The following is a 14,889-nucleotide window of genomic DNA, read 5'->3' as shown; positions in this document are numbered from 1 at the left end:
GTCTCAAATTGAATATATTATGAAGGTTTCTCCCGTTGAAACGCTTCCTCTGCCTTGAGTTGTCCAATTCCTCGTTCTATGCAAAATGAACTATCAGTTCTCAGCAGCCTCCTATGTAATTGGCAATATTAAACAAGATATTGCAATTAAGTGTCTTCAGTGCTCTTCTTCGAATGCACGTGCCTTTCCAATGATGCCAGCCTCTTTTGCTCTCGCCAAACTTAATCTCTCGTTCCGAAATAAACAGCGATAGGTAGAATACAAGTAGGAAAAGTTAACTTACAAATTTGTACCAGATCAGCTACCGTCGGACACACTTACTTCACCAACTCACAACTTATTCTTTATCACTTACTACCCCTGGATACCACCTCGAAAACCAACCATTCACTTTAAGAAACTGAAACTAACTACCTCTCTCATCTCATCTATCCATCCATCCAACCTCTCATTATACACACCCATCACCACTTTCCAAATTCTCGGCCAATCAGAAATTTGCATACCACTCCCCACATAAAATCAGAAATACCTACCAACTTTCCTAATTCATATTATTTCTACAAGGACACTTAATTTCTACTGGGTATTTACAGATTCCGAGAAATCATTTACTTATTAACTATTTTTATTGTCCTGTTCATGGCGCAAACCCGGATTACGGAACACTTTATGGCTTATGGGAAAAAACCATCGTTAACTTCTATTCATTGTACCCGCACTATTCACTTGTTATACTTATAGAAAAGATTATTTATGACTAAGATTACCTTTGGTTAATTCCAGGCAGCTCGGAGTATTTTTATTTTCTATAATCTCTGAAATATTGATTTCATCGTACATTTAATATTTTTATTCTTCAATTTTGCATACTTCTATTCATTGTACCCGCACTATTCACTTGTTATACTTATAGAAAAGATTATTTATGACTAAGATTACCTTTGGTTAATTCCAGGCAGCTCGGAGTATTTTTATTTTCTATAATCTCTGAAATATTGATTTCATCGTACATTTAATATTTTTATTCTTCAATTTTGCATACCACAACAATATATATATATAGTGGTACCTCGATATACGAGTATTTTGAGATACGAGCCGCGGATCGAGCGACATTTTGCTTTGAGATGAGAGTAAGATTTGAGACACGAGGAATCGGTTTTTATTCCAATTCATACCCCTTATTTGACATTCTAATTTGCTTTGTAAATAAAAGGTAGTTTTACTGGTAATACATCGTTACGGCCTCGCCATAAAGATCATTTTACGGGTATGTACGTGACTATTACTTGGACCGACAAATTAAATGGTCATTGGAAGTTAAATCCGACACAAATTCGGATTCTAATACTAACCATATTGCACTCTCCATGTAGGTGTAATTTCCACTGTGTAAATTTTTACTATGGACCTCAGTCTGTCTGCTTTGCTTGTTTTTCTCATTTTCGAAGTATTGTTAATAATTTGGGTTCGCGTTTTGTGATTTTTGTACATTACAATATTACATTTATTTTTACAACCATGGGGAAGAAGATTATACCTATTGAACTAAAACGTGAAATCATTGAAAAATATGAGCAAGGTGTACGAGTAACTGACTTAGCGAGGATTTACGGCCGGACCACATCAATGATATGTACTGTACTTAAACGAAAGGAGGTGATAAATGGTATAATGCCTGCTAAAGACATTACAATAATTTCTAAGCTCCGAATTTCTCTCCATGAAAAGATGGAGAAACTACTAAAGGTGTGGGTGACAGAGAAGCAGCTTCAAGGAGGAACCTTAACACAAAGCATCATATGTGAGAAGGCACGAGCTTTTTAAGAAGATTTGCTGAAGCAGATCCCACACACTTCCACAAATGATAAATCAGAAGACTCGTTTAAAGCCAGTCGGTGCTGGTTTGACAACTTTAGAAAAAGGACTGGCATTCACACCGTTGTCAGGCATGGTGAGGCAGCAAGTTTGGATGTGAAAGCAGCTGAGGTTTAGATCAAAACGTTTTCCGAACTGATAAAAGCGAAAGGAAAGATCCAACAAGTCTTCAACTGTAACGAGCCAGGGCTATTCTGACAATAGGTGCCAAATAGGACTTATATAATGACAGAGGAGGAGACGATGCCAGGTCACAAACCTATGTAAACCTATGGCGACTGTAAAATCAAACCTCTTCTAGTATACCATTTAGAAAATCCCAGAGCCTTTAGGTCAAATAAGATTTTGAAAGAAAAACTGCCAGTTATGCGGAGAGCAAATCCAAAGGCGTGGGTCACCAGGAAATTTTTTCCAGAGTGGATAAACCTGGTGTTTTCCCCTTCTGTTAAAAATATCTACAGCAAAAGAACCTACCCATGCAAATCCTTCTTGTCCTCGATAATACCCCTTCTCACCCACCAAATCTCGAAGACGATTTACTCCAAGAGTTCAAGTTTATAAAGATTCTCTACCTACCAGCCAACACCACTCCTATCTTGCAGCCCATGGATCAGCAAGTGATTTCTAATTTTAAGAAGTTGTATACCAAGCACATTTTTCGGCGCTGCTTTGAGGTGACGGAGAGCACAAACCTTACCCTTTGAGAGTTCTGGAAGGACCACTTTAACATAGTAATATGCCTAAGAATTGTTGAGCAGGCCTGGCTAGGTGTTACAATAAGGACCTTAACCTCTGCATGGAAGAAGCTGTGGCCTGAGGCTATAGGTGAAAGGGCCTGCGAAGGACTGGAACCCGAAGTGTCAGTGGCAGATGAGATTGTTTCTCTTAGAAAATCCATGGGTGTGGAGGTGGATGAAAGAGATATGAACGAACTTGTCGAGGAACAGTTTAAGGAGCTGATAACAGGAGTTAGACGAACTACATTCGCAGCAACATACGGTGGTTCAACGAAAAATTAGTTTTGAAGAGGAGTCAGAATTGGAAGACGTTGTCTCTACAAGAAATATAAAGGAGATCCTGGGAATGTGGGAGAAAGTTGCAGAGTTCGTGGATAAAAATCATCCCGAAAAAGTTACAACTGATCGTGCATCGGTGTTGTTTAACGAAACTTGCCTAACACATTTCCGCAATATTCTGAAAGGGAGGAAGAAACAAATCTCCTTGAACAGTTTTTTTAAATGATCTGCAGATGAAAATGAGTAAAGTGTGCCGAAAAAAGCAAAGACCACTGACGAGAATTAAGAGCTTCCGTAAACACTTTACTTTTTCTTATGTTTTTACAGAATATGTATATACTCGTATTTTTTGTTACTTATAAATAAATGTTTCTTCCTTTGAATTCATTTTTCTTATTTAAAAACAAAAACAACACGTGTATTTTTGGGGACTGGAGCGAATTAATGACATTTCAGTTAATTTCAATGGGGAAAATTGCTTTGACACATACGAGCAAGATAGATTACGGAACGAATTACACCTCATATGTCGAGGTACCACTGTATATATATATATATATATATATATATATATATATATATATATATATATATATATATATATATATATATATATCTATATATATATATATATATATATATATATATATATATCTATATATATATATATATATATATATATATATATATATATATATATATCTATATATATATATATATACATATATATATACATATATACATATATATATATATATATATATATATATATATATATATATATATATATATATCTATATATATACATATATATATATATATACATATATATATATATATACATATATATATATATATATATATATATATATATATATATATATATATTTATTACACATCCCTTATCATATTGTTCCACGAGAAGTCTTTGGACAAATTGGGCCTTATCATCCATAATTTGAAATATTGCTTGATCACTAACGCAAACCTGCAAATGTGAATAAAAATTATAAAGTATATAAAAAAAATTATTTCTATTAACTTACTCTTGTCAATCATCAATAGTTCAGTTTTTATTGCAAATTGGCCCAAGCTAATCATTCTTGAGCATTTGTGGTGTTAGTTTTGGCTTCTTAACAGGCCTGCGATATCTGAATTCCATGCTGTACAAATTTCGACTAGTGGCCAGTGATACTGAACAAACTGCTTCTTCTAATTTATTCCTTATATCTCTATGAGTGGCTCTTCTGTGTTTTACAACCAAATTCTTGAATGTTAGTTGTCTTCTGGGGGGTGACTGAAAGATTTCTGTCACATCGACTCTTCTGAATCAAGTTTTTGACTCAACCTTGGAACTGTCGACACATTTTTTTGCTATTTCTCTTTGACTTTATGTGGTATTTTCTGATAGAGCTGTAAGAGAAGAGATTTGCTCAACAGGAAGATCTTAACATTTAGCTATCTGAAAAAATTTCAATCGGAGACTGACTCATAACTGCAAATTTTAGAAAAGTTGGGAAAAGTCGAGTTACTGCGCAATTTTAGCACATTCTATCGCTATCTATCAAGTTTTGTCAATTTAATAAAAAATTCCACCATTTTTAATTTAATTATGTAGAAGGAATATTCACTAATTTTATTATATACCCCATTCAGTAGCTCTGCAACACTGTGAAGATACTTTTAGGGTGTTTGAAATTCAAAAAACTGATTCAAACTGACTGAAAATTTTTAGATCGAGTTTAATAATTTAAGCAGGGACTGTATATATATATATATATATATATATATATATATATATATATATATATATATACACTTCTCCAAGAAATTAACGCACCACTTCAATAATTCAATTTTATTGGTAAACAGGCAAAGAATAAAAAATAAAACTTCACCAGATTTACTCTACATTTTATTAGTAATTATAACAATTTGTCTAATCATCAGAACATGTTGAAGTAAAGGAGAAAAAAAAATAAAAAGGAAAATTCTAAAAAAATAATGATAACAAAAGTAAACTAAAATCTGAAAAAATCTTAATAACGAGTGTTTCCACCTCTACTACGTATAATAACAGGCTCACATCGTTGGCCCATACTTAAAATTAATTGCCGTATTTCATTTTGGTCTAGTTCTCTCCAAATCTGGATCAGCCTCTCTCCCACTTCCTGTAAGTTGTTTGGTTGGATCGGTGTCGCTCTTAATCGCCTACCAAGGATATCCCAGAGATTTTCAATCGGATTTAAATCCGGACTATGTGCTGGCCATTCCATAGTGTTAATTTCTACCTCTTCTAGATAATTTCTGACGATCTGTGCAGCGTGAGGTCTGGCATTATCTTGCATTAGTAAGAAATTTTCACCAATATAAAGAGCGAATGGTAATACATGTTGCTACAGGATCTCCAATATGTACGTTTCAGCTGTAACAGTTTCATTTTCTATGACCACTAGGTCCTTACGTGCGGTCAAAAAAATACCACCCCACACCATAACGGATCCTCCATCAAAAAATGTGGTGTGTGAGAAGTTACACTGAGCATATCGTTCGATGGGTCGTCGCAACACACGAACACGTCTTTCGTTATTGTACAAACAAAATCGGAATTCATCAGTAAATAGCACTCGTTCCCAGTCAGCTTCTAACCAATTAACGTGTTCTCTTGCAAAATGTAGTCTCCCCCTTCGATGCTCTGCAGTTAATAGAGGACCCCGGACGGCAATCCTAGGTGTTAAGTCGCTGTCGAACAGTTTCAGTGCTAATTTGTATAGCATGCACGTCTCGAAGCTGAATTTGTAGACTTCGATGTGTTACAAAACGTTGTCGAAGAGCAGAAATTCTTAAAAATCGATCTTGAGTAGGGGTAGCTTGGGCACATTCATCTCGGGTTAATTACGTAATTGACGCTCCCTAATAAACACAATTAACAATAATCAACAATTAAACAGTAGCCGAATATAATTCGTGAACACTTGGAAATTAGTATATTTATAGAATAAGTACATTTTTTGCTGCTTTTTGTTTTGTTGCAAAAAAAACTATAGCGATAAAACACAGTCAATAAATATAGAGTGTACGAATAGCATATACAAGGGGCTTGCAAAATATAACACTACAATGGAAATTTTTATTAACGCTAATAAAATATTTTAATATTTCAAAGTGGTGCGTTAATTTCTTGGAGAAGTGTATATATATATATATATATATATATATATATATATATATATATATATATATATATATATATATATATATCTATATATATTAAGTAAATTATTTAAAACAGTTAAGCGCATTTTAAGTAATCGTTTAAAAAAATTTTAGCATTAAAATTTTTGTAATCCAAACAAAAAATAGCTTGAAACTAAGTATTATTCATAACATATAATTTTAATGTTTTGTTTAAAAAAATATATATAAAATGAATAGCGAGTATTCTCTCCTTGAAGGTCAACTAATGCTTGTATCCGTCTTGACATGTTCTGAATTAAATTTTGAATATATGCTTGAGGAATTGCATTCCATTCTTCTTATGCTTGAATACTTAGCTCTGTCATTGTAATAGGAACAGGATTTCTTTTCCGAATGCTACGATTTAAACTGTCCTACAAATGCTTGGTCGGATTTAAATCCGGGCTATATGGTGGTCAATATAATCGTTCAAATTAAACCTTACCAAGGCATTTACTATTCTAGCGACATAATTACGTGTGTTATCGTGCATTAGCACGAATCTATCATATCCGATGTGGCCGGCAAAGGGCAAAACATAATCTTTTAAAATGTTTTCAATGTACATGTCAGCTATCATTAGCCCAGTCACCTCCATAAGTTTGATATGTCCTTCCTAAGCAATACCGCCTCACAAAGCATTATGCCGTCACCACAAAAACTGACCCTCTGTATGAGTTCAATATTATGTTTTTTATGGGATTACGCCACAATTATTGGTTGTGATTGTGATGAAAATCACATTTTTAATTAACTAATATTTGACGTTTCAATTTCCACTCCGGAAATCGTTGTCAAAAAAAAAGTTTTTTTGGACAAATTATTTAGAAATGTGTATAACCAACAATTTTGTTATTGGCTATGTCATTTCAAAGTTGTAGATTGATTAGATCTTTTAGGCCAATAGCCCCTCTAGTGGCTAAAACACATTTTGGGAGTGGTGTTATTACCCTAGGAATATCAAATTCTGACTGCTTTGGTGTGTTTCATGTTATCTGTTTGTGTAAAAATGTTGTGAACACAACAGATATGCAACACACAATACACACATTAATAAATAAATTGCTCAATTTACGTAACACAACCACAACATTATAATTTTTTCCGTTTATGTCTCTTACATTCCATATTGCCATTTTTAAAATAGCCTTCTCCTTATTTGTCATTATGTTGGCTTTTAAATGTGGTTTCTTTCTGTCTGTGTTATCATCTTTATATTTTCTTATGTCCTTATTCTGTGCTTTTTCCATTTTCCGTTGCGTCCACATTTTTCTTCCACCAGTTTTTTTAACTAGCTGACACTAGTCGACTTGCACTAATGTCTCTCTAGCCCACTGTGTTGCCAAAGACAAAGGAATCTCCTCCGTATTCAATAAGAAGTTCGGTCGCTTTGAACAAATCTAATACAGACAGAGCAAGCTAAGAGGACATATGATGTGCTTTAACTAATTTGAAGGAAATCGTGTGCAATTATGACATCAAAAATTTGGCCTTGCCAAAGATAGACCATGCACTAGAAAATCTGGATTGGAAGATTGTCAGAAGCATGCTTGAAGTGATCTTCCGAGAAACCGGCATACGAATTTCTGTTGCATTAACCCACATAACATATATACCTATATATCGTCGTCAACACAAGAAAAACTCGTAACTACATTTCTCTTAATTTTTTAGGAGAGCCTAAAAACAGTAATATTTTCACGGATATCTTTTATTTGATAAAGAAGAACGATTAAACAACTATATTTTGAGTTTTTAAGTCATATTAAGCTGAATTATATCAATTTTAATTTCAAAAACTAGCGGATATAGGTAAAAATACAGAAAATTTGGAGTTACAAGTTTTTCTTCTTTTGGAATGAGACGTCCCTATGGAGTAACGTGGCTTTCTTTGTAACGCTGGATTGGAAAAAATTAATAAAAAGCATTAGTTATCGATTTATAAAAATATATTGAAATGATTTCAATATGTTAAAAAGGATACAACTTAAATGGATTTTTATATGAGTTTGTTGTTCATGAATTTCATGAAGCCATCACAATGTGGGTTCGACTCTGAAATAAAAGAGAGAAAAAGATTAGTAAATTGTTAAATAAATTAATTTTGACTTACCTGGTATAGTGTTAATAATTTCTGAATAGTATAGTTGCCTAGTGTATAGGTAAATCGTCTAAACCTTAAAAAGAACAAAAAAAGAAGAATTCTTAAAAAATATTTAAACATAGAAATTTAAAAAAAAAACGTCAGAAAATAAACTGTCAAGCAAGTCTGTGGGAGCTAAATTAATAGCGGTTTTGTTAAATAAGAAATTACAATGATGTGGAGATGAAAAGAATAAATTGTATTAGCATTGTAATAGAATAAGTTTTATATCTGAACTTTTTTTTTTATAAATTCCCAAATTAGATGTGATTAAAGTGATTATGAGAAATTAATGTGGATTGACAAATGTGTCAGAACAGGACAGTTTTATGGTTGAAAAAAAAATAGAAGACGAAAAGAAAAGAATGTTGGTTGCTGTTAGCAACGGATAATAGGTTTTTTGGGGAGGCCGACGAGGATTTTTCGACGAAGGGGAGCCCTGAAACTGTGGAATAGGTCGGGAGTGTTTTTTAACTCGTCTAATTAGAATTTTAGTTTTTCCACAGTTTCAACAATTTGACTTATAAATTATTATTGGAGTACAGAAATGTCATTTAAATTGAGAAAATTAAAATTCATGAATTAACATAATTGCGATAGGCCTTAAAAAATTGAAAATATTAATGATCATTAAATTAAAAATATAATAGTACGTACCTTAACTTCCGAAGAGAGGATTGATATTCCAGTTTCACCGATTATTTTGCGAGTAGTTAGTTTTCTTTAAATAAATCAGAACTGTTTTAAAGTGAGGTTGGATAATAATTTTGGGGATCATTTGAAATTTTGATTATATTTGAATGCAAGTTAAAAGTCAGCGGAATAAAGTGTTCATTTTCTTTTTCTTTATAGTTCATTTAAACACTTTATAAAGTTGCAATATTTATTTAGTTTTTAGGTACTTGTAGAGAGTCTCCACATTTTGTAATAAATTTTTATTGTCACGACACTAAACCACATTAAGATTTATACGATTCCTATTTTTGTAAATTTTTAAAGGCAACCCAAGTTGCAGACGAATTTTATTGTTTATATTAAATTTGTTCAAAATTAATAAACAACGTGCTTCATTTGGGTTAATTTATCAAAAGTCTAAAGTAAATTTTGGTTTAATCTCTTTTTGAACTCTACCAGGAGACTACAGAGTCGACGTCACACAGTGACAGATTGCTTAGAACACATAATTGAGCTAGCTGAGGTATATATTAAATTAAACAACGAACCACATATTTTAAAAATTACAACATTTATTATAAATAAAAATAAAATTAATAAAATACAACTTTTTCAATATTATCTGACACACATAAAAAATATCCTAATAATGAAATACAGACCAATACTTTTGAAAAACGTTTAACATAAAATTTAGTGTTATTTTATTACCTACGTTAGAAATGAAAAATAGCCTCTCTTTTCAACAACAATAAATACAATTTTAATCTAAAATAAATCTAAAATAAAATCGCATAAATATATTATGTACAAAAACAAGTTTAAAAACAGGGATATAGTAGGACTTAAAATAACATAGTTAGTGTGGGAGATTGTCATAAAATGAGTGGTAATCGAAATCAAGGGTATTTTTTAAATACTGCAAATGTTCGAATTTGTCTTTTTTTAAGAGTGTAGGCGCAAAATTTCGGGCCAATGCTTTTTAAATGCATTCATAATTTTCGAATCCTAAAAATCTAATAAGTATTTTTGAAAAATTTAAACGCAGAATGAAAGAATACATTATTACTGAGGGCCGAAAGTCCCTGAAAACTTCTGTAATGTTTATTTTAATAAGTTACAGGGGTGAAAAAAAAAAGAGAAAGTTTAGTGTGATTTTTAATTTCAAATATCTCATTCAAAAAAACTTTTTGTTTATTCTAAGGGACTTTCGGCCCTCGGTAATAATGTAATCTTTCATTCTGCGTTTAAATTTTTCAAAAATATTTGTTAATTTTCTCAGGATTCGAAAAAAATGATTGCATTTAAAAAGCATTGGCCCGGAATTTTGCGCCTACGCTCTTAATGGTATTTTATTTGTGTAAAGCTTCGGCAGATCTGCGAAATTCTTGGGTATCACATTCTGATTTATTCGACAGGGCAGTTCAATCCAATTTTCATCAAATCTCAACTTGTAATGAATACCTTATGGTGAATATTTTATAGCTCTAATATCTGTCACAACTGCATCACCCTTTTTTTTACCCGGTAGGATACTGCTTACATAGTTTACTGCTCTCTGGGTGTGCCCTTTCTCAAGGTCTTTTTGTATAACTGTTACCTTCTGCTTTAAACAAAAATTTAAAATTGCATTAGCTAAAGTAACATTACGATTTTGTACATCCATCGCTAAAAATAATTATTTTACGTACATTTTCCTCAAGACAACTCCCTTCAGTATATTTTTCTAAAATATCTACTTACGATTACACTAGCAAATTCGGCACTGGTAAGATTCCCCTCCGACTCATCCCAAAGAAAACAATGTCCTTGTTTTGTGTGTAAGTTATAGAATGTGAAATTGTGGATTGTCAACTTTTTTCTATAATATAGGGAAGAAACATTGGACTTAGGACATAAAAGGACTGTCTGTAAATCCATTGTCAATACAATGCTTTCACTGTTTTTATCTTTAATTTTCTCAAGTCTCGCTTCTTGTTTTTTCAACTGATGTTCACTAAATGTTTCTTGGTCAAGATTTCTTGTTTTAAAAGAGACACATATTTCACACAAATCTTTTTTGCGTCTATACAAAGCCAACCTCTTTTCCAGAAAACCGTTTTTAAAAGAAGATAAAGACAGACTGTTGATTCCTTTTTCTGGGCACCATTCGTTTTTGTAAACATGGTAAAGTTGACATTTGCTTTGCCATAATGGTTCTAGATAAGATAAATTTACTAGTTTATTGCCTGCAATAATGCGATTCCATTTTCGGCAGGCTATCTAAAAAACTATAAAGATTGTCCAACTCCTTCTTGTGAAGTCCTTTAGGCGCTTATTGTGGTTCATTATCCAAATTTTCTATATCAGCAGAATCATCTTGTTTGCGATTTATTACAAACCAATCCTTAAGGTCCAGAGTTGACAAAAACATTTTTTTGCGTACCCTTTTACAAAAGATGTAAAATTGGAACTTAAAAACCTCTATTTCACGCTTCCAAAAAAACAAATCAAATCAACGGCAATAATCACTTAACTGACTTAACAGAAAATGCGCGGAGTTGCGGGTTTTACAAACATAATTTTTTGACAAGGGAGATACCTGCTTTTCTAGTATACATTTTAAAATTAGAAATCTACATTTAAATTACGTATTAATTGTATATATATATATATATATATATATATATATATATATATATATATATATATATATATATATATATATATATGTATGTATGTATATATGTATTTCCCTTTTATAAGTAATAAATATAATAAATAAATTTAAATGTGTTGAATATTTATATCTATCTCTAAGCTATCTTAAAACAAACTATTGTTTTTATAGACATTTACTTGAAACTAAAATTCAAAGCAAAATGGACTCATATTACGGTGAAGATAACGCGGAAGACCTTGATAAAGAATGGGAGGACTTCACAAAATTATTGGAAAAGAAAAAACGAAACAGTTCGCAAGGATTTTATCCATGTCCTCCACCAGAAGATGTAGAAGATTACGTACAAACTCTAGTGAGTATTTCTATATATTTACGTATGATGTGTAAATAAAAAATAAATTAATTATTGACTTTTGCCATTCTCAATCTACTCATTTTACTATTATCGCCAAAGGTAATAAAAATAAATGAAAATAAAATTATTAAGTAGAAATGCATTGGAAAACACTAAATCGACTTTTCTGTCATTCCACTAACTCAGATTTGTTACTTTATGATATTATACAATATCACAATCAATATCAAAATTGAATAATTGAAGAAAGTAGAAAACCCAATAAATCTACATTTCTTATTTACCATAACAATAACACATTGTGGTTGTAACATATTATAGCAATCGTAAGATAAATAATTTTTGATGACGAATATAAATATTATTTAATAAAAATTACCAGCAGGTCAACAGATAGTTAGCATCGTTTTCATTACTCTATTTTTAAAGAAATAAAAACCTAATAAACAAAATAAATGTAATAGGTGGGTGTTGCAGTGTATAGAGTTATGATTTAATAAGTGAACCATATCGAGATTGGCTAAATGTAGGTACATTTTTAAAATTATTTAGACAGGTTTACAAAATATTTGTTTGTTTAAGAGGTAATTTATTATAATGTATGTAATATAATACCTACAAAGAATAAAAAAACAACAAAAATGTTTTCAGGGATATTAAAATGTGTTTTAAAATAGTTAATTAAAGTGGTTACAGAATAATTTTATTTGTTTCAATGACTTTAAAGGGACTTTTGCATTTTAATATACGAATTAATTATCTTATTAACCCCTTCTACTAAATACTCACACCATTATGTATGCTGATTATTTGGAAAACATATTAAAAATTCTCAAAACGTGTATTTATCAAAGATGTACATAAATTTTGAAATATTTGTCGAATAGTAAAAACTAAATGATTAAGAAAACAATGAAACTGTTGGATACTTCAGACTCAGAAATAGATTCACCTGGTCAAATAATTATAAGTTTATATTTTGTTATTTCAAAATGTGTCTCGACTACTAATGACTATTGACACTAATACAATTTACATTTTTACACAAAATTGTATAAGTTTGTGTTTTAAAAAAGTTTAAACCATTGTTTAAATTGCTATGCTTTGCTTAGGTTACTAAACTCATATTTGGCTAATTCCACGTCAACTATGCAAAGTTGGTCAGGCGACCCCTTTCGATACAGGCGTATTCTATAGTAAAGTAAAAACCATGTATAAAGACCGATTTCTCATTTAATTTTGATAACTTTATTACTAGTGCACCAAGTAAGCGAAGATATCTATTACAACATCTTTACCAAATATTCAAAGTTATGCCATTACAAGAACATATTATTCTTAAAAAAATAAGGTTTCATCCACATCAATACCATTAAAAAATTATTCATGTTATCTAAAAACTATTGTTGACAAAGAAATATGTACTACGTCGGCGATATCTGTACAGATCGTATTACCATCAAATTTATAGTTGCCATCATATATTACATTTTTGTTGATGGTTAAAAATTAAATAACCTGGTAATATTTAATAGCTTAGTGGGAATTCATTATTCAATCTTCGCTTATCCACTGCTGGACATAGATCTCTCTCATAATTTTCCATCTATTTCGATCTTGTGCCTCTTGCATCCAATTCCTATGACAACGTTTTAGATCCTCAGTCCAACGTGTTGGTGGACGACCTCTGCTTCGGTAGGCATCATCTCTTGGTCTCCATTCCAGTATCCGCTTTGTCCATCTATTATCTGTCATTCGAGCCACGTGACCTGCCCAGTTCCATTTCAGTGTTGCTACTCTCTCTACTGCATCAGCCACTCCTGTTCTTTGTCGTAGCTGGCGATTTGGGATCTTGTGTCGTAGTAAAACGCCCAACATAGCACGCTCCATCGCCCTTTGACACACACGGATCTTTTGAACTGTTCTCCTTGTCATGGTCAACGTTTCCGCACCGTAAGTTAACACTGGCAAAATACACTGATTAAACGTTTTTCTTTTAAGGCATATTGGTATATCAGACGATTTGAAAATATGGTTCAGCTTGCCGAAGACTGCCCAAGTCAGTCTTGTACGACGGAGAAGCTCAACGGTTTGGTTATCTTTTCCTATGCGGATCTCATGACCTAGGTATTTATAGGCCATTACCTGGTCTATGAATCTTGTTCCTACGCATATATCTTCGCTGACTACAAGATTTGTCATCATCTGGGTTTTAGATATATTTATTTTCATCCCTCTTCTAGCGAGGAAAGGTAGAGCTGATTTAAAAGTTCTTTGGCCTCATTTATCCTATAAGCTATTAGTACAATATCATCTGCAAACCTTAGATGGCTAAGCTTTACTCCGTTTATGTTTATGCCCTTGTCGGTCAGTTTTGCCCTTTTACATATATATTCCAAAAGCGTAGTGAACAGTTTCGGCGATATGGTGTCCCCCTGGCGTACTCTACATTGTATCGGGAATTTCTGGGTTTGACGATCACCCACTCTAAGACTGGCTGTTGCATTTTGGTATATGTGTTTAATTATATTTATATACCTATAGTCAATTCGGCATTCTGTCAAGGCTTCCAACATTTTTTGTTGTTTTACGGTGTCGAATGCCTTTTCATAGTCGACAAATATTAAAGCTAGTGGTTTATTATATTCAGTGTATTTTTATATAAGATTTTTTATTACCAGTACGTGATCGTTTGTTCCATAGCCTTTTCTAAAACCCGCCTGTTCTATGGCTGATAAAATTCCAATTTTTTTTCTAGTCGTTTCGTAATTATTTTTGTAATAGTAGTTTCATATGTTTTGGTTGGTTACAATGAATTAGTCCAGATGGCTTATAAATTTCAACGATCCACATAAAGGTGGGGAGATTTCTTTTTTCATATCAATACATGTTTCAATATATGTTGGTCAGATTTAAAGTG

At 32.0% G+C, this 14,889-nt stretch overlaps 1 protein-coding gene across 2 annotated transcripts in view; it reads left to right on the top strand.

Moving 5' to 3' along the window:
- The window catches only part of LOC140437554 (chloride channel protein 2-like), a 56,907-nt gene that overhangs the window by 968 nt on the left and 41,050 nt on the right, over positions 1-14,889 (top strand). Inside the window, exon 2 of one of the 2 annotated variants that reach the window (XM_072527142.1) lies at positions 11,783-11,966. In XM_072527142.1, the coding sequence (XP_072383243.1) occupies positions 11,814-11,966 (153 nt within the window). In that variant the 5' untranslated portion in view covers positions 11,783-11,813. Of the gene's footprint in view, positions 1-11,782; positions 11,967-12,371; positions 12,496-14,889 lie in introns of those variants that run through there. The other variant, XM_072527143.1, reaches the window with a different exon arrangement.

Source organism: Diabrotica undecimpunctata, chromosome 3 (genome assembly GCF_040954645.1).
Source record: "Diabrotica undecimpunctata isolate CICGRU chromosome 3, icDiaUnde3, whole genome shotgun sequence".
NCBI classification, from domain to species: domain Eukaryota; kingdom Metazoa; phylum Arthropoda; class Insecta; order Coleoptera; family Chrysomelidae; genus Diabrotica; species Diabrotica undecimpunctata.
Note: the sequence above shows the minus strand (reverse complement) of the source record. Positions and strands in the feature narration are given on the sequence as shown.